The 21522-nt window shown below is 33.6% G+C and overlaps 1 protein-coding gene across 2 annotated transcripts in view; it reads right to left on the bottom strand.

Annotated features, from left to right (window-relative positions):
- Positions 1–1491: 1491 nt before the first annotated feature.
- The window catches only part of NDC80 (NDC80 kinetochore complex component), a 40792-nt gene continuing 20761 nt past the window's right edge, over positions 1492–21522 (bottom strand). For both annotated transcript variants that reach the window (XM_019755700.2, XM_019755698.2), the window contains exons 12-17: positions 19724–19876; positions 17275–17364; positions 10474–10566; positions 7667–7797; positions 5778–5880; positions 1492–1913 (exon numbers count right to left, since the gene is read on the bottom strand). In XM_019755700.2, the coding sequence (XP_019611259.1) occupies positions 1776–1913; positions 5778–5880; positions 7667–7797; positions 10474–10566; positions 17275–17364; positions 19724–19876 (708 nt within the window). In that variant the 3' untranslated portion in view covers positions 1492–1775. The remainder of the gene's footprint in view (positions 1914–5777; positions 5881–7666; positions 7798–10473; positions 10567–17274; positions 17365–19723; positions 19877–21522) is intronic.

The following is a 21522-nucleotide window of genomic DNA, read 5'->3' as shown; positions in this document are numbered from 1 at the left end:
ATGAGGAACTCTTCTGGCATAAAGGAAATTAAAAAGATTTGACAACTAAATGTAATGTGTGATATTGGATTGGATCCTGCAGCAGGAAAAAAAATCCTAATAAAGGATATTATTGGGATAATTAGCAAAATTTGAGTAAGTTCTGTAGATTAGAAACTAATGTACCAGTATTAATTTCCTGATTTTGATAACTGTCTTATAGTTACATAAGATTGTCACTGTTTCTAGGAAATATATACTGAAATATTTAGAGATAAAGGGTTATCATGTCTGCAATTTACTCACATGTGAGTCAATATAAACAAACAAAAAATAGGGCATGGGAGAGAATGATAAATAAATTTAGTAAAATACTAGCTAGGGAATTTGTGTCAAGGGATTATTTGTATTAGTCTTAACTTTTAAGTCAAATTATTTCAAAATTAAAAATTAAAAAATACTTCTATAGAGGAAAGGCTTAAAACAGTAACATTAAAAGCCAGGTAGAATAACAAAGAGATTAAAACAATTGGGGAAAAATTGACCTAATCAAACCTAGGATCAAACATAAGATAAACAATACATAGACAACTGATAATCCTAAATAGAACTGCCAACTATGATAACCCAACTATTCTATGACAAAAATGGAACTCGAAGTTACAGATTTTAAAAGTTACAAAAGAGGAGGCAGGTTTTAGCCCAATATGATAAAAACCTCTGGCAAGTAGGTTGTTTAAGCACCAAATGCTTTGAAGTAATGACAATTTGGAATCAGTTCTATTATTTAAAGTATTTAGACAAGGGTTAGAATAAAATTTAAAGAATAGAAAGTTCAACTGAAGGCAGATGTTAGTTCAATTTAAGAAGCTTCCTAACAATTTAGACCTGTCTAAAAATCTCACATTATAACACAACTTCCTCACCATCCAGCACATTCATATTTCATGGTTCTTGTGCTGTACTCAGGATTGTTTACCAGTTCCAGTAAGTTCCACTGTGGCTTCTACCACTAAGAGATGTGACCTGAGGTAAATCAGAACTTCTCTAGGAATAAATTCTCATCTCTAAAACGAGGGGTTGAACTAGGTTATTTTATTATTTCTTATGATTCTCACATTCTATTTTTCTGCTTATTTCAGAGTACAGATGGCAAGAAGCCAGAAAGAACTTTAGCTTCTTGGCTCTGAATAAGGAGTGGGTTGGGTTACACATGCAGAATTATTAAGAAAGTTTTTACTTGAACTGTAGCAACCTTTGTATAGTCCGTACTGGGGAATGGCAACCTTTTTCTCTACAGGACCAGAAGGTATACACTTTTGACCTTGCGGGCTGTATGGTCTCTGTCACATATACTGAACTCTGTCATTGTAGTATGAAAACAGTTACAGATGATATGTCAATGAATAGGTGTAACTGGATTTGGCCCACAGTTAGTTTGTTGACTCTTGGTTTAGATCAAAATACCTTTCTAAGCACCTGAAGTTAGGCAGAGAAATCAGGGAAAAAACATACTTTACTGATAACATTTTATTAACTCTGGGTACATAAGTGGTCCTTCACATCTAAAGATAACCAACCAACAAAGTATCATAATTTTAGGTTATGCATAATTTAAGGTAATGAACCAGGTTTATAAAAGCTATAAAAATATTTCACAGGCATGGGAAGATGTGGTCATGAGACTTCATTGTAAGAAGGGATATAGGGTATATTAAAGATTTTTCAAACCTACAAAGGACATTTCAAAATTTATACTGTTAATAAAGTTCTTGCCTAGATAATCAGCATTTTGTTCATTCATCAGAAGACTTAATTAAAGCAGCTTTCTTCTTATACTTTTCTCCAATCTCTCTAATATTTCCCAGGAGATCTTCAGACATGTATTCTTCATACTCTCTATCAACTTTAGCAATCTGTTCCTCAAGATGTTTCTGGTGGAAACAATTAGCAATTGTTAATGTAAAAACATTAATTTCTTTTAAAGTATTTAATTGTGAAATTTATAGATAAGAATATACCATTTGTAAGAAAAGGAATGAAAGGAATACTCTTGTATCCACTGTGTAGGTCCCTTTTGTGCCTTTTGCTAATTATATCCCTTTATCTCTCCAGAGACAACCACTCTCCTGAATGGCACTTTTCTTAATACTGTTCACACACATGCACACAAATGTATCTCTAAACAACATAGTTTAGTGATACCTGGTTTCCACCTTTATATTTATTGAATGATATTGAAAGTAACGTTCTATGACTTATTTTTTTTCACCTAGTATTTTAAGATTCATTAATGTTAATGCATAAAGCTACAATTTATTCATGTACTGCTATCTATATTCTATTGAATGAATATATCATCTACTTATCCATTTTACTATTAATGGAATCTTTTTTTGTTCCCAGGCATGGTAGGTTGAATAGCAGCCTCTCCAAAGATGTCCATGTCCTAATTCCCAGAACCTGCTAATATGTTATCTTACATGGCAAAAGAAACTGTGCAGGTGCGGTTGAATTAAGGATCCTGAGAAAAGATTATTCTGCATTATCCTAGGTAGGTCCAACATAACTATAAGGGTTCTTGTAAGAGGGAAATGAGCAGTGTGACAGAAGATCTAAGGATAGAAGAGAGGTCAGAGAGGAGAGAAGATGCTGTGCTATTGGCTTTGAAGATGGAGGAAGAGGCCACAAGCCAAGGACTCTAGGTGGCCTCTAGAAGGATTGCAGCCTGGAGGCCTTATTTTACAAGAAATGTAAAAGAATAAATTTGTGTTGCTTTAAGCCATTAAATTGGTGATAATTTGTTATGGCACCAATAGGAAACTAATACATGAGGTTATTTAGTTTTACTATTTCAGATACTGTACCATAACAAATTATAACAAACTACGTGGCTTAAAACAACAAAGAATAAATTTATTCTCTCAGAGTTCTGGAGGCTAGAAATCTGAATCAAGATATTGGCAGGGCTGTGCTCTCTGAAGGCTCTAGGAAGAATCTTTCCTTGGCTTCTTCCCAGCTTCTACCAGTTCCCTGTCAAGGGGCACTCTTTGGTTTGTAGCTGTGTATTGTATTTCTGCCTACATCTTCACATGGCCTTTATATAAGGATTTAGGGTCTACCCTAATCTAGTATGAACTCATCTTAACTAATTACATTCCAAAGACCTATTTCCAAATAATGTCATATTATGAGATTTCAGATACACGTGTATTTTGGGGGGATATTCAGTCCAGAACAGTACTGACAGTGTAAAAATTTAAATACCTAGAGTGGAACTGCAGTTTTATTAGGGATTGCCAAATTGTTTTCTAAAATTGTTACATCAATTTACAACCCCAGCAATATAAATGAGAACTCCCACTTCTCCACATCCTTGCTAGCATTTAGTATTACAAACTTTAATTTTTTGCCAATTTCTTGGGGGGTGGGGGGGAATTGGTGTATCTTTTCATATGTTTTTTGGCCACATTAGGTCTTTGCGAAATTCCCATTCAAGTCTTTTGCCCACTTTCCATATTTATTTTTCAGAGGTCATATGTATCTGGATGTTAACCCCTTACCAGTTATTTAAAAAAAATCTTTTACCATTTGTGGCTTGTCTTTCTACTCTCTATGTCCTTTGATGTAGAGATCTCAATTATAACAAAGCTGATTTATAAATAATTTCTTCTGAGGTTTGTAATTTTTGTGTCTAATTTAAGAACTCTATTGATAATTCCTGAAGAGTAAAAATAGTCTTGTAATTCTTCTAAAAGATAAAAATTGAGCCTCACATTATTTTCCTAATCCATCTGTCTAGTGTTTAAGACAGCAATCCAACTCCATTACTTGAACAATTCATTTTCCCCTACTATTCTGCAATAATACCTCTTATATGTTAGTTTCCTATCTACGTTCATGCACCTATTTCTGAACTCTTAACCAGAGATTGGTTTGTATACATCAATACTACAATGTGTTGGTTATTATATCTTTATAATAATTTTTGGAACATCTAAACAGACAAAGAAAAAAAGATTCTGTGCTCCTCATGGGGGTAGGAGTCTAGAATAGGAAGGAGTCAGCAACCTTTTTCTTGTTAAAGGGGCAAGTAATAAAATTTTGCTGCACCTGCTGAACCCTGCTGTTGTAGTGGGAAAGCAGCCATAGGTAGTATGAAAGTGCATGAAATGGCTGTGTTCCAATAAAACTTTATTCACGAAAACAGCCCAGGAGCACAATTTGGCCTGCAGGCTGTAGTTTGCTGTCCCCTGGTCTAGAATATCAAGTCACAAATAGGACTATACAGGGCTCCACCAGGAACTGCTCAAAGAAACTTTGTCCTATGGGAAAATATACCACGTGAAGATACCATTAGAACCAAACTCATATTTTCTTTGGTATAATTTCATCACTCATAAAATTTCCCCACATTAGGTTTTAAAGATTATTGGTTGAATTTCTGTGTTCCTTCTATACTTGATTGGCTAACTGTGAATTTCACATAGTGCAAAATAGGTGCTCAGTAAATATTTATTGAAGTTGGTCTGATCTTCTTGAACATTGGACTGTACAGAAAGTGGTTAAAAAGTAATAGTAATTTATCATTAGTTTCAAATCTAATTTTATATTAACTGATTAAAACTTTAATAGTTGTGGTTACCTTTCACACAAATCCCTAGTGACAAATCACTATTGGACTAACACTAAGGTCAGACTAATAGTTATTTATAATAGAGGTTCAAGGCATGTTGGCGATTATTTAGTAGTGCCCTCTCATTTTACAGATGAAGAAAGTAATGACCCAAAGAAGTAAATTGATAACACACAAGCAGACTTGCTCAATCTAAGCCAACAGTAGTATGTTATAAATGATTATTTCTCTTATGCACCTAGAACAGAACTATTATACACCAATCTTGGGAGAATGAGAAAGTAATCACTCAGATAATTTTCTGGTCTGTAGTGGAAAAAGGATTCAGGGAAGGTTATAGAGCCACTAAGTGGCTGAATTAGGAGAAGCGGGTAGAACCCAGGTTTTCTGATGTAGTATCAAGGATGCTTTCTTTGGTTTTTACCAGTAAGCAGTGAAGAGCACTGGCAAGCAAGAAAGCAGTTCAATGACTTTCAGGAGAGATGAGGGGAAGTAGAACATCATATACTTGCTTTCAATACATGGAAGCCTACTAATGTGATATGATGAGTTTTTTTTCCTTAACCATTCACAACTAGAAATATATTATCACCTAATATTAGGTTGGTGCAAAAGTAATTGCAATGATTTTTAACCTTTTAAACCTAACAAATTACCTAGGAATTGTGGAGTTTATCAATTTATCTTAGCTCTAGGGTTCTGTACAGCAGGTTGGAGGAATAGTTTTATTGTTGAACTTTCAATCTATGTGAAAGGTGAGGATTAAGGTAAATTTCATGTTTCAGAAATACTTTATTCTGTGTTTATATGAAATTAAAAGAAAGGAAAAATATTTGTCATAACACAAACTCTTTCATCTTAATCTTAATTAAATCTTAAATGTACTAAAATGTTTTCAGTGTGTAGAACATGGTCTGGAACCACATTATATACTGTTGATATAATAAATATCATCGTTTAGGTGAACAAAACACATTACTTTATAAGATGTACAAAAGTGTCTCCTTACCACACTGCTAGACAGGGTTCTTCTGATAAAGTTTATACTAGATCATATTTTCCAAAGAAATAAAATCACTTAATTTCTATAGATACAAAACAAAAATATATCAAAGCTTTAAAACGCTTTCCTAGAATGTAGGAAAGACCTTCACATACTTACCTCCACAGACCCTACATGTGTAGCAACCATCTCTAAAAGACACTGCAAGTTATTTCCCACTTTCCGTCTTTCTTCAGTTGTGGTCTGTACAACTAGTTGGTATCTGTAAAATAAAAGCTCGTTTGAGTTGTCTAGGGAAAATACCTAATATATCAGTTCTAGTTAGTTCACTTCTATTCATATTCAATAAAACCAGGCTGTGATTGGTATTTATGCTGCTTGTCCTGTATAATTCAGGTCCAGTTCTTAATCAATAAAACAAAAATAAATACATTTTCAAAGATCTTTTGCAAGCAACAAAAAACAAAACAGCTACAAAAACCTCATGCTTTAACATACAAAGCCTGGGAGCAAGTGGTCTTACCAGAGTCTCCAAAAGGATTGTAAACTTGATTCTTGATCTAATATTTTCCTATGACTAGCGTGTATGATCATATTTACAGTAAAAATAACCTCTACAAATGTTTCAAGTGTAAATATTAAATACACTTGAATGGGAGATTAGGAGTCTTACTTTAAGGCATTCAAATTCAAATTCAAAACAAAAACTGTGAGCCGAAAAACCTTCAACTGAGTTTTCTATCCCTAGGCCACAAATAAGGAAAGAACAGTGATTTTCTTTCTTAAGGTTGTACTTCCAATCAGTTTTTTTTTGTTTTGTTATTTGAAGGCCACTTAAGACTTAAAAAAGACTTTTAATGTAAATGATCATAGAACCTGTGGATTAAGTATTCAATACAGGTTTTTATACAGGTTGCATGAGAGAATTGTATACACAAAGGCAGAATATTCTATAAGGAAGAAATGTCACTAATTTTAGTTCTATTTATTATATATTGCGTCTAAAATTTTTCCTATGTAAGTTTTAAAATTATAAGGAAACCAACAGGGAAAACTTGACAATGTATAATTTGACAATGAAGAACTTCTAAGAAATGTAACACAGTATACAGTCAGTTCTCCTATAATGCTTGTTTGAAAACATGCATTTGTTTCATCTAGACTGATATATTAGGTAGCAATTTGAGCCTAATGCACACACCTCAAATGGGCACCAGCTCCTTCAGTTCATAACATATCTGAGGAGCCACATGCATCCACATCTGCTGTTACAACTTTCCATCTGATTTCAGATAACCTTCTTTCTACCTCTTCCCAATAATTCGTAAGCTGCAAACCTTTGAATGCCCATTTTCCCACACAAGCTTCAGGTGTTTTTAAGGTAAAGCATCATTATTTACCATAGCATTTATGTATTTCTTAAACATTTAATGTGTTTACCAATGTGCTAACATTCCCATTAGGTTCCCATCTTTTGTTTATGCGTCATTGACCGAGTTTTTGAGTGTTGTGCACCAATCACAATTTCCCCGTAAGTCCTGTGATTTCTTTATTCCAGATTTTGCATAGTGTAGTGATTATTACCAACGCATATGTTGAGTTGGAGCAAATTGACTGGATAATTTATAGTAATTACATAATTATGTTTACTATAGGTTATACCTCATTTCTAGGAAATACATCTTAAAACTATGAGCTTAGTGGAGTTTTAAAGCTTACTGGAATTTTACTAAAATTTACTAACAAATAGCCAAAGTTAATTTGAATTGATTAAAAGTTTTATGTTGTTTTCAGGGATTAAAAGCCATTGATTAATTAGATCTAAAAATGAATGGGGGAGGGCTAAGCTACAATAGTAGCAAATGTATTCATGTAGGGAAAGTATCTTCAAGTTATTATCTGTTCTGTGTAAGTTCTATTCCCCACTCCCTCATCCCCCAAACAGCTCTATAATATAGATTAAAGCAAATAAACAGACCTAGTTTTATAGAAATGTTAAATAATTAAACTGAAAATAAACATTATAAATCTTGGAGAGATGAACTTACTCCCGCTGAATAGAATCTAATTCATTCATAGCTTCACTGAGGCCCTCCTTAACAGCACTCTCCAGCATGTGCTTGTGTTTCTCCAAGGACTCCAGCTCATTGGCACATTTTTTGTCCTCTTCCTCAGCTTCCTATCAGGATAAAGTCATGGCTATAGCTTTTTGATATTCACATTCCATATACTCCAGGCAGATTTTAAAAAATTTATCAGATCAACAGAATAGAATTGAGAACCCAGGAATAAACCCACATAAATATGGACAGGTAATTTTCAACAAAGAAGCCAGACTCATACAATGGAGAAAGGATAGCCTCTTCAATAAATGGTGCAGGGAGAATTGGAAAGCCACGTGCAGAAGAATGAAACTAGACTGCTATCTGTCACTGTGTACCAATATTAACTCAGAATAAATCAAAGACCTAAGCATAAGACCTGAAATAATAAAATGCATAGAAGAAAACACAGGTGCTAAACTTATGGAGCTTGGGTTCAAAGAGCATTTTATGAATTTGACTTCAAAGGCAAGGGAAGTAAAAGCTAAAATAAATGAACGGGAGTATATGAAACTAAAAAGCTTCTGCACACAAAAAACCCCTGACAAAATAAAGAGGCATCCAACCGAATGGGAGAAGATTTTTGCAAATAGCACCTCCACTAAGAGGCTAATATCCAAAATATATAAGGAACTCATACAACTCAACAACAACAAAAAAACAATCCAATTAAAAAATGGGCAGAGGATCTGGATAGACATTTCTCCAAAAAAGACATACAACTGGCAATACACATATGAAAACATGTTCAATATCACTAATATCAGAGAAATGCAAATAAAAACCACAATGAGATATCACCTCACACCAGTTAGAATGGCTATCATCAACAAGACAAATAATGAGTGTTGGAGAGGCTGTGGAGAAAAAAGAACACTCATACACTGTTGGTGGTAATGCAGATTGGTGTAGCCGCTATGGAAGGCAGTGTGGAGGTTCCTCAGAAAATTAAGAATAGAATTACCACATGACCCAGCAATCCCTCCCCTGGGATCTACCCCCAAAATCTAAAATCATTTATCCGTAAAGATATAAGTGCTCTAATGTTCATCACAGCTTTACTTATGGTGGCCAAGACATGAAACAACCAAAGTGTCCTTCGATAGATCATTGTATAAAGAAGTGATATATATACATACACACACACACATACGTACACACACACAATGGACTATTATTCTGCCATAAAAAAGATGAAATAGTACCATTTGCAACATGGGTAGATCGTGAGGTTATTATGCTGAGTGAAATAAGTCAGACAGAAAAAGTTGAGAACCATATGATTTCACTTATATGTGGTATATAAAACTGAAAACAACAAAAGAAAAAGGCAAACAAATGAAGAAACAAAAACTCAGATACAGACAGTAGTTTAGCGGTTACCAGAGGGTAAGGGGGTGGGGGGTGATAGATGAGGGTAAAGGGGATCAAATATATGGTGATGAAAAGAGAACTGACTCTGGGTGGTGAACACACAATGTGATAGATAGATGATGTATTACAGAATTGTACATCTGAAATCTATGTAACTTTACTAACAATTATCAACCTAAAAACTTGAATTAAAAAAAAAGTTTATATAAAGCATTTTTAAAAATCAGGTTGCATCATCATTTGTATTTTCAGGATGCTTAGTGCTCTACATGTAAGCGATATTAAAAAGCTCCTTTGGAAATCTTATATTGTAATCATAAATGTGACCTTTTCAACAAGCCTATATAAAATTCATTCAGCAGTATTTTCAAGTCTGTAATAGAGGAAATTTTATGATACTCTGATTTAATTTTTTTCCATGAGCATCAAAGAGGCCTTTTATATTAATAAGTCAAAATTTGGATAACTTTTATACTACCATTATTTCACATATGTATTAATTATGTACGGGCAAAATAGACCAAATTAAATTAATCAATTCTTAGGTTTCTCAAGATGAACCATGAGAAAATCTTTCACTTAAGAGCTTTAAAGAAAAAAAAACTCAAGTACTGTCATGGAGGATATATGAAAAAACAAAAATGATTATCAAATGTCTCAATTTCACATGTAGATCATATTATTGTATTTTCTAAAAATTTCACACTGCTTAAAATACGTATAGGCCCTAAATATAATACAGGTCAAGAGGAAAGTTTTCAATTCCTAATACTGTGTTGGTGTTACTGAGTAAAAAAAAATTGGTGTGGTTAAAATTTTCACATAAATTGTATAAGTGGTAATGAAGAGAGTCACCTGAGTACTTCTGTAAGTAAAGTGCTGGCCAGAAGGTGGGTTAGAGGTGGTGGGGAATAAATCTTATTATTTTATCCACATTCTAGATTTCATGTAAATGGTCTGTGTAATTTGGCCAGGATAGTCAGTTTGCAATTACCCTTTATAGGCAATCAAATATTCAAAAGGCCTTTTTGGGGTTTAAGCTTTAGGAGTACTTAACACTAAATATCCTTAAAAACGTAGGAGAGATTATGCTTAAAACATGCTTTGGTCTTACAAGGATACTGAATCACATACGCAAGTATAAAGTATTGATGAACAGTAAACATGTTTTATGGTGAAATAGCTCAAGTCCAGAAAAAGTCATTTAAAAGAACAAATGAAATAACTTGTTACAATAAACTTTATAAGAGAAGACAAAACAGAAACACAAGTTATAAAACACAAGCTTAAAGATTCTATTTGATGTTAGAACAGGTGCCTAGTCAATCAATTAGGACATAGCTTTAGCTAACCTATACAAACCGTAGCAAAGTTCTTACCTTGACTTTTTGTTGGTAAAGATCATCCAGCTTTTGAATTTCTTCTTTCAGAGTCCTTACACTTCTTCTGCTTTCTGTTATCATTGTATTTAACTTAAGGAATAAAACTTTGGGTGAGAAATCATAACTATACATCAAAAAATTTAGTGGGGGTGTGTGTGGGGTAGGTAGATGAGGGTAAAAGGGATCAAATATATGGTGATGGAAGGAGAACTGACACTGACTCTGGGTGGTGACCACACAATGTGATATATAGATGATGTACTACAAAATTGAACACCTGAAATCTATGTAACTTTACTAACAATTGTCACCCCAATAAACTTTAATTAAAAAAAGTTTTTCAGTAAGTTATAGAATTTTTATATTAACAATGAACTAACTGAACCATGTTATTTCTTCTAGTCCTTTTGGACACTCACCTTTCATTTGTCCTAAAAATTTATTATTTCCCAAAGAAGAGTCAATTTCAATGAAACTTGTTTTGTAATGTATAATGTTTAAATGAAGAGAGATATAGTAAGGCATTTGGAATAAAAAGTGTGGCTTAATTCTCAATAAAATAAGGGTACCACCACCTGTTTTTCCACCATTAGCTGTAGGAATGCTTTTTAAGCTTTCATGCATATTATATAAATATTATATATACTGTTAATGTTTTTATATTAATTTATTAATAAATACAAATTATGCTTTCCAGTGTTCTTTAGACTTATCTAGCTTTTCATTTTTGTGTTCACTTTCTGGGATATTAAAGAGAAAACTATTCATATAGATTTTACTGGATATCATTTGCTAATTGGTTACAGTCAATTCATTCTTGCAAAGAGTAATAAAGTAACCAAATTTAACCTTGGTAAAGCTTTAAGATCTGTTGAAACCAAAACCCCAAGAAAGTGTTTTGAAAGCTCATTTCCTGTTGACGAGTGCTAATACCAGTTGATATTGGTAATTAATACAGAACGTTTTCCAGCTAGACCAAGAGGAAAGTATTTCCCACAGGAAACAGAAAACAGTAAAATGTATAAATAAGCTGACATCTTTCTTTAAAAGAATGATTTTACACATACATGAAATTAAAAAGTTACATATATATACAGAGGAAAAAGGAAAAAATTGTATTAAAATTGTAATACTCAATGTATAACGATAACAAAAGATAAATACAAGTCATGTTTGACTTCTGCAATTACAAGAGGTGCTCAAAGTGGTTAACATCAGCGTAATTTTTATAACTTTTTTCCTTTCCTAAAATGTGTACATGTTTTTGGCTCTCTCTGTCTCTCTCTCTCTCTCTCTCTCTCTCTCTGTGTGTTTCGGAAAAATGTAGTGATGCTATTGTTATTTGGCAAAAGAAAGGATGTTAAAATGATTACAGTTATTAAAGAAACTTGCATATACTTCTCATTCAATCATCAAAAGTCCTTTGTAAGGGACATTACTTTCCTATTTTACAAGATGAGTAGATGAGTAGACTAGAAAGAATGTTATTTACTCAGGATCTTGTGACTAGCATATGCCCAGAACTCAAAACTAGATGTTCTAACTCCAAGGACTTTTTTTATACTGTCTGCCTTTCCAAATTTAAAGACTAGAGGTACTGAAGCTATAAACTTTGCTTCCAGTCTAAAGATATTTTGCTTCTGAAATAATTAAGTTAAAAAAGTTGTTTCATTAACTTCACCGGCAACAAGACCAATGGACATCCAAATAACCAGAACTTCCACTAGGCCCTCATGGTTGGTCAAAATCATGTTTACTTATGTTCCATGTCTGGTTTATTTAAGTTTCATCAATTAGTTAAACATTTCCTCCCCTTGATTACAAAATACACATTTCCATTGTGGTAAATAGGGGAAAAATTATCTTCTCTAGTTAGTTTCTCTCTTTCTCTCTCTCAAGTTGCTTATAAGCAAAGATGCAAAGACATTATTAATTACTTTAATTATATGATTTTTTTCTTCTATTGACAAGACAGAACACGGGACTAGAATTCCATCACTTCTTGCCTCCAACCAACCAAGATATTTATATTTGTATGAGAACTTTTCTTCTTCCTTCCAATTTCATGATACAGGGCCCATTTTCCTCATGAAGAAAAGTAACTCTTCCAGCTCTTTTTTTGGATCCCATTCCTTCCTTCATATGTCTTCATGGACCACACTCATATCCATCAATCCCTTTTGCTCTTAATTTTTTCTTAACTGTACCTCTTTCCCTTGAACTCCCTCTTATCTTTAAAACCAAACCATTCCCTCCTCCATTAAAAAACCCCAAAATAAAACCATGAGAAACAGAAACCTTTTCCATACACCACTTTCTAACTACTGCTACATCCTTAGACTCAAACATTTGTAACAGTCTAATTTGTAGTGTCCACGAAGAGTATCTATTCATACTATCTACAGTGTCTTTCCTCTTATACCACTTAAACTTCAATCCACAGTAATATGCTTTCTGGCTCCTCTGCTTCATGAAGTTGCTTTTGCAAATATCACCATTAAATGTCTTAATTGCTAAAGCCATTGAGCAACTTTCAGACTTAATCTTATTTCACATCTGAGTACCATTTGTAATTGCTGATCACTCCCTTATGAAATCCCTTTCCTTGGTGTTTAAAACCATGGAAACGCGTGGTTTCCTCTAAGTTTTGGGAGGTCCTTCTAATCCTTCCATGTTTCTCTTTCTGTGTGTACTTTGGATGTTCTCCAAGGATTCTGATATTAGCTGTATTCTGATTTGCTCTTTTGGGAGAGCTCTTTCTCATTCTCACACCTGGGAGATCTCCTGGCTTTAATTACCTGCATACTAAGAAATATCTATTTATATCCACAAATGGTATCTCCAAACTCAAATTGCCTACTGCACTTTCTCCACTTTTGTGTCCCAGAGACCTGATATTCAGCCTGAAATTCTCTCTTCTAGCTCCTTCTCTGCTATTCTTCATTAATGTTCTATAACATCACCATTGACAAAGATTCTCTCCTTGACCAAATTATTCATGCTCTTCTGAACTCTTTTCTCAACTAGGCTGACTGTTGGGCTTAATGGCTATCTCTGTATTGTCCAATTTCAGCAAGAGTTCTGCTCAGTCATTTTAACCAGAATTCCCCATCCTTAATATCTGATCAGGTTCTTCACCCTCTACCCCACCTTCCACCCCCAGGTGATGTTCTTGCCTTCAGTAAGAACTACTCCGTTAGGTTGGTTTAGCCAGAATATCCCCTTAACCCTGGTGTTTCTTCTCAGTAATTTTCTATCCACTGAACCCCACACTGTTCCTTGGCTATTAATTCCCACGTTTCTTTGTGGTATTTGGAGTTAAGTTCAATCTGTCATTTACTGCAAGACCCCATTGTAATAGCGCCCCCTTGAATAAAGTCGGCCATACCATTTTTAACAAATCATAATTTTTAACCCCAACCACATACACCATAAAGCTGGACACCTGAACATTCTTAATTTCTCTTTTAAACTCAAATCGACCACTGGATCTTTAAATCTGTCTTCTCCACCCTCACTTCAATAGCCTTAGAGTCCTTACCATTTATCACTCAGGATACTGTTAGGTCTCTTGTGTTCAAAATGGCAACACTGTGAGCTTACTAAAACACATAGGTGTTATTCCCTAACTTAAAAATCTCCACTGCCTATAGAATAAACAGTCAATCAGTAAGCAAGAATAAGCCCCTTCATAATTAGGTTCTTGTTGTTACTCCAAGCTTCTCCTCTATCCTACTTATACTCATGGTAATTTATTAACATGCTATGTGGTTTGGTTTCTTGGCCGTCAGCGGAGTGTGTGTGTGTGTGTGTGTGTGTGTGTGTGATGTGTAGCCTTCTGTGTAATCTACTGGCCAACTCCTACTTGTTATTCACAACTAGCTCAGCTACCACTTCCTTCAGAAAGAAACTTGTGCTTATCTTAGGTGTATTATGAAATCCAAAGCATGCTGTATTCACACTACAAGTATTAAGATGAAAGTAATTATTTTCATGCCCTCCTTCCCAGTCAAAATAGAGTTCACAAAAGCAGATACCATATCACCAGCATCTATTACAACAATACCAGACAACAGCAGGCTCTCAGAAAATTATCTGCTAAATAAATTTCAGTTGCTAATATTAAAATTTTATATTTATATTCATTAGTATGATTAATTTAATTTTCTTCTTTTGTGATGTCTTTATCAGGTTGTGGTATGAGGGTTACACTAGCCTTAAAAATGAAATTTTTAAAGATAGACTTTTATTTCTATCATTAAATAGAAATTATTCATAATTCAAATAAATTCCCTCCATCTTATAGTATATCCATTTCTCATTTATAGTTTCTTGAATGGTTTTTGCAATTATTTTAAAGTGTTTTTCAGATTGATTAATTTTGTTTTTCTAATTTATTAGTTTCTGTTTAAACTTTACTATTTCAAATTGCTTTTTTACCTTATGCCATTTTAACTTGGTTAAACACTGTCAAATTGAAAAAATAGTTTTAGTCTTTAGTTTCTGAAGCATATCACTCCTTTTTCTCCAGTTTTATTGAGATATATTTCACATAAAACATTGTACAGGTTTAGGATGTACAAAACACTTATTTTATATGAGTATATACGGAAATGATTAGCACAGTAAGTTTAGTTAGGATCACTTTCTTGGAAAGTTTCCCAACTTTGGCTTTTATAGCATATTCTTTAATTCTGATTGTTTTCCAACTATTTTGTAAATACACTTCTATGTATTTTTCCCAGAATCTCCTTCCTTTTCCATTCCCTTAAATGTTTTTCTTTCTCAAGATTCAATTCTCTGCCACTTTCCTCTACACAGTCTTCTTAAGAAATATCACTCACATCCATGTTTTTAACTATCACGTATATGCCAAAGACCCTGAAATCTGTATTTTCAGACTCAATCTCTCTCCTGTGTTCTGAACCTATTACTTCAATCCCTGGCCACCTCTGCACTCATTTTTCTTCCTCTAGGTTGCATACACCAGAAAAATAGAAGTCACTGTTGATATTTCTTTCTCTCCTAGGTTTTACATTCAGCCATGAAATGCATGGGTTCTACCTCCTTAACATTTCCTAAACCTGTTCCCTTCCATTTATTTCTGCTATAATTCGTTGGTTTAACCTCTTAACAATTTCAGTTGCTTCCCCTCTAATTCACATTTTTCTATGCCCAAAATGGTTTTGCAAAAATGCAAATCTGATTAGCATAACTGCACATCAGTTTTTATCCAAATGGTAGTTTAAATTTATATAAACTTCGATTACATTTGTCTTTGGAATATTAACATGGAGTCTAGCCTATAGTGGGCATCTTATAATCACCCCACCCCCAAGTTTTCCTGCCTATAGCCTTTAAAAAGTTTCACTGTCAGCTTGAATGATGTTTCAGTCACACCTTTCTTGAAATTCACACCTTTCTGAGTTTCTATGTTTGGTGCCCATCCCAACAAAAGAGAGAAATCAAATTGAAGCAGGGTAAAGGAAGACTTCATGACTAACAGGTCAGTAGTATACACAATGTGATGGGTTGGACAAAAGGGGTGATTCACATTCTGGGCTGTCTCCAGATTTCAACATGCTACTTAGAACAGCGTACAATTTAAAACTTATAAATTGTTTATTTCTGGAATTTTCCATTTAATATTTTTGGACTGCGGTTGATGGGTAACTAAAACTATAGAGAACAAAACTGTGGGTAAGGTGGGGGGAAACTCTATCTTGAAATCTGTCAACTAGAACACAATAGTTCTTGAAGAGTTTAATTAGCCAGGGGTTTCCTTTAATTATTGAGTTATACCAATAATACCTATTATTTGTATTTGAGTAGCTTCTTAACTTTTCTTAATCAACTATAAATGTTTACTCTAAAGGTTATTAAATACAATAGTGCTTTCTTTCAGAGATATTTGTAATATTATGTTTCAAGTATATGAGAAGCAGAACTTTCTGAAAACTACTTTTGGAAATAGACTTTGAATTCCCCTGAATTCCATGGTTCACAATGAAAAATTGGGTAAAAATAAATTTCTTAACCTATCATAGCTCATTAACCTCTAACTCCAAACAATACATATTTAATTTTAAGGTAGATATTTCAAATCCCTTTTAATATAAAAAGGAATATTATTAAATTATCTCATGTTAAAGGAGGCAATTCTTCATTAAAACAAGTGAAATTTACTCATTTACATACCCTTCATTATCAATGATATGTGAAGTCTAGGATGTTTAAGTTATTTAAAAAATTTCTTCAGGGCAGCCAGATTTCTGAGTTGGTTAGAGCGCGAGCTCTGAACAACAGGGTTGCCAGATTGATTCCCACATGGGCCAGTGAGCTGCGCCCTCCACAACTAGATTGAAGACAACGAGCTGCCGCTGAGCTTCCAGAGGGGTGGCTGTTTGGCTCATTTGGTTAGAGTGTGAGCTCTCAACAACAAGGTTGCCGGTTCAATTCTCACATGGGATGGTGGGCTGCGACCCCGCCCCCTACAACTAAAGATTGAAAATGGCAACTGGACTTAGAGCTGAGCTGTGCCCTCCAGATCTAGACTGAAGGACAATGACTTGGAGCTGATGGTACTTGGAGATATACACTGTCCCCCAATATTCCCCAACAAAATTTGTTAAAAAAAAAAAAACTACTTCAAATGTTTCTAATTCAAGGGTATACCCAACTCTCATTTTTCATATTTTTTTAAAAATTCATTCCTTAGCAATCAGAAACCACAAGTCACATTTAAAGTTCAAAAAAAAATCTTATTTTTGCTTTTAATGACTATGTTTTGCTACTTACTTGTTCTAAAGTATCATCTAACCCCATTTTTTTATTTAGAGCTTTATTACTTTCTTCTTCGGTTTGGTTCAAGAGTTCCTTGAGTGGTACCTATAAAATATATAGGAATATGGGTTACACATGATATATGTAATTACAAAATTTCTCACGAGTCATCTATACATTGTGATAGGAGGAACCACTTTTGGAGAAAAAAAGTGAAGCCATGATATTTTTAATCTAAATAAACACACCGTCAATAAAAATATAAAACTAACTTTTAATGTAATTTCTTTAACTATAGAATGTAATTTCTTTTGGTTTTGAATACATGCAAAATTCTAGATTTGCTTATCTATTCTGGAAATTCACTGTTATTATTTAAACATTTTATAAGTACACTTAGTTTAATGCAGCCTTGGAAACAATTTATATGTAGGTTGTATTTTTATGCTATATCTTCCAGATGCATCATTTTCTCTTAATCTTTTTCAACTGTTTAGTCTTACAATTATCTGCTTATATTTCTTTTTTTCCTTTTTACTATTCACTGTAACTCTACTGTAATAGCAGAAGACTTGAAACAGGGCAGATGTCCATTAGCAGGGACTGGTTTAATAAGCCACACAACAGAGGACTCTGAGGCTGCAAAAGAAATGAGGACTATCTCACCATACCAGTATGGAGAGATCATTGGGATGGGTTGTTTTGTGAATAAAGCAAGGTGGTTGTCCAGAATAGGCAAATGTTTAGCAATTTATTTAAATTAAATAAGGATATAACTCAGGAACAGCCATATGGAAGAAATATACAGGGCAAGGTATTTGGGAAGGGGAACAGAGCTTTCATGCTCTGGGTTTTGCTCATTTTCTTGCATGTCCACATGTTCACCAATACAGAAGCTTTTATATGCTTGTATTTTTTATGTTTATTTTCTATTCTACTGATTTTATTTCAACATAGTACTTCATTGCCTCCCATGATTGATAGTTTTTCATTGAGGGGAACTCACATTAAAATGTTTAAATTGAAATAAGTTAAAATAAATTTAACATAAAATTACCTTTTAAAGTGTACAGTCCAGTGACATTTCGTATTTCAAATGTTGTATAATCATCACCTCTAATTCCAAGACATTTTCATTACTCCAAAAGAAAACCCTGTATGTTACTATGTTTTCAGTAGGTCTTTTGAAGTTATTGGTGAGTTTTAATTTTGGCTGCTCTATTTTGAAAGATGCAGCGGCCTCTTTAATCTCTTTAAGAAATTTTCACCAAATACTACTTGTAATAGTTGGGGTGGCACTTTCTTGATGCTTTCGCTATTTTTATTGTTCTATTATTATGTGAAACTATTTCTAGACATCAATGAAAAATTTTTCCTTCTTTTCTAAGCATATATATTCTTTTTGCAATGGGTAATATTTTCTACAGTTATTTGATTCAGGTAATTCTTTTCTTGCACCAGTCATGTCAAACTACTCAAAACAGTGGTGAGTAAATATCTGTCTGCCTGCCTATCTATCTACCTACCTAGCCAGCTACTGCTTGAGAAACAATTCAGTAAAAGAGACATTCTGGATGCTATTTTTTCTATTGAAAATGAGTCTAGCTTTTTAATCAAAGTCTACCAACAAACTGTAATCTCTGTGAAAGTAGGGAGTGTATCTTTCTGGGTATTTTATTTCCAGCACCTAGCTGACAGGGAACATATTATGTACTAAATAATTTATTAAAGGGATAAAAGGGAAAATATGCATAGTTTTAGAATTTAACATTTTTTATATTCAAAAATTAAATATTTTGAAAATGGACATTTTTGGGGGTACTAAAATGAATAATTGAGAAGTTGTGATGTAAAATTTTTTTCCCCCCAAATCACATTCTTGGATATATTCAAAAATTAGGTGCAGATTTCTCACCATTCATTGCCAGATCACTTAATGTTCTATTATATTTCCTGTCTTCATGTGTGTCCTGGTGCCTGAAAACTCCCACAGACCACCCCCATAAATCTTTCAAGATTTTGTTCCAGGTTCACCATCTCTGTGGACTTTTCTCTCAATTCTGGGAAGAACTGATCTTGTTATCATACTTTGTAAAGATTTCTAACAAAGCATGAATATTTATTTATGTCTTTCTCCCATGAGGTGACTAGTAGCAACTTGAGAGCCAGGGTCAGGTCATTTTTGTCTTTATAATCCTGGTGTCTATTTTATTTGTAAACAAATTTTTTATTGGATACTTGAATAGATAAACTAGGTAGAGAGGAAGAAAAGGCATTATAACTCCAAGAGTAAGGTACAATACAGAGATTTCTACCAAGAAGATAAAAGGTTTCAATGTTTTATTTCTATGTTTAGTCCTGAGTTATAGACATGCTAAAGTTTAAGCTTTTACTTATAAACATATGAACCAGACATCAATCATGTTATTTAAAAACCTTTTGAAGTATTCATGATTAAACTTACATAAACTTGAGCTCTGTATTTGACAAGGCAGTTGGCACCAGCTTCAGGATTAAACTTAATTTCAAAGTCATAACCTTTGGAATTCTCAGCACCCTTAGGAATAAGTTTTAATTTTCTAGCCAATTTGTGGTACTCTGCTAATTGTGTTTCAATCTATAAGATAACACAAAAAGAAATGTTAAAAACAAAAATTAAACTGCCCCATTCCAAATGATTTTCAATCATCATTTCTGCAATTTTACACAAAAATTAAAATAAAAAGAATGAGTTTATTCACATGAAATTTGTAGGATAATTGTAAGACTATAATTAATTAATAAGCAATATATTACTGTTCTTCCATTTATCTGACAAACAGTTTGGAGTCTATGTTTAGGTATTAATGAAAATTCACCTCCTCCCCTTTTAAAAAATAACTTATAGAATCAAGAAGTGCAGCAAGCATCAAGAAAAAATATGAAGCAAGCCAAACCGACGTATATAACAGTCAAATGACTAAAAACTGAAGATAATACCTTGCCAACATTTTGTTAAGGATTTTCATTTGTGACATATATTATTTATTTATTCATCACCACTACTTAAATGAAAGCTCCATGAAAGCAGTTGCATCCCCAGTACCTAGAATAGTACTTGGCAAATAGTAGATACTTAATACTTGATTAAAGAAATGAACTTGCAGAGTCTAGGCAATTTATTTTCATACTGCCTCCTCCATTTAATGCATACTTAGGTTCTCATTGCTGTTATCCATCCATAAAAATGAATACTTTGAGTGAAAAACTATAATGGCAAAGCACCCATTAGAACTTGCTTAAATAATTTACCATTTCCAAAAATTTATCAGCTCCTCAAAATATTGTGCTTATTTATTAAACTTAAGATTTCTTATTAATGAATCAGGAAATTATTTCAACTACTGTAATTGGCTATATAGTAGCTTCCTAGAGACTACAAAAGTATGGCGGTCTGTTTGTCCTAATACTAAATGGTACTAGGGGTAGTTTCTTCTGTTCTTCACTCACATTTTATTTATCTAATGAAAACAGTTTTCACAAGCCCATGTACTTGATCATGCCTAACTGCAGGAAGAGCAAATATGTGGCACATGTATCTCTACTTTCTCCTTCCCACAACCAAAACATATCACACTTTCTTGATGAACCTAGATGCATCCTCAATGTCTATCTCAACATGGAGCTCCAGAAGGCTATTAGTCAGAGGTGGCATGTGGAATAAAAATTGGTCAAGAAAAAAGGATGATGGATGAAATTCGTTTATGTTGAACTTCTGCATTCTGCCACCATTCTTTAATATATTTCTTATCCAAGGGCTTACTTCTCACTGTCCATGGCCCTACTCTGGCTTTTTAGCCTCTGCTTACCTACTTCCCAGATCATTTTCTTCTTTCAGCCTGGTCCTCCAAATTAAAAATAGCATTCTTTTTTAGTATAGCTAGTTTTAGTTAGCAAAACTCAGAGTTCAGCCAGTACAGAGATTTCTAACTTCCCCTTTCCGACAGTGCTTAAGAGGTAAAATATACTCTTAATAACTGTTGAAATAACTCATTTCTGATTCACCAATCTAGTCTAACCACACTTCACTTTATAAATAAGAAAACTGAGACTATGAGGTTAGATGACACACCGAGCTAGCACAGGCATGTGGTGGCAAATCCAGGGCCGAAACACAGGTTTACCAAGTTCTACTGTGTTTCCCCGAACATAAGCCCCAGTTAAGATGGTCAGCCAGATGGACGCATTCAGTATGTTATGACGATGTTCCAGAAGATGACATGA

This window comes from Rhinolophus sinicus, linkage group LG09 (assembly GCF_036562045.2).
Source record: "Rhinolophus sinicus isolate RSC01 linkage group LG09, ASM3656204v1, whole genome shotgun sequence".
In the NCBI taxonomy this organism is placed as follows: Eukaryota; Metazoa; Chordata; class Mammalia; order Chiroptera; family Rhinolophidae; genus Rhinolophus; species Rhinolophus sinicus.
The sequence above is the reverse complement of the archived record's forward strand: the minus strand, read 5'-3'. Positions and strand labels throughout refer to the sequence as shown.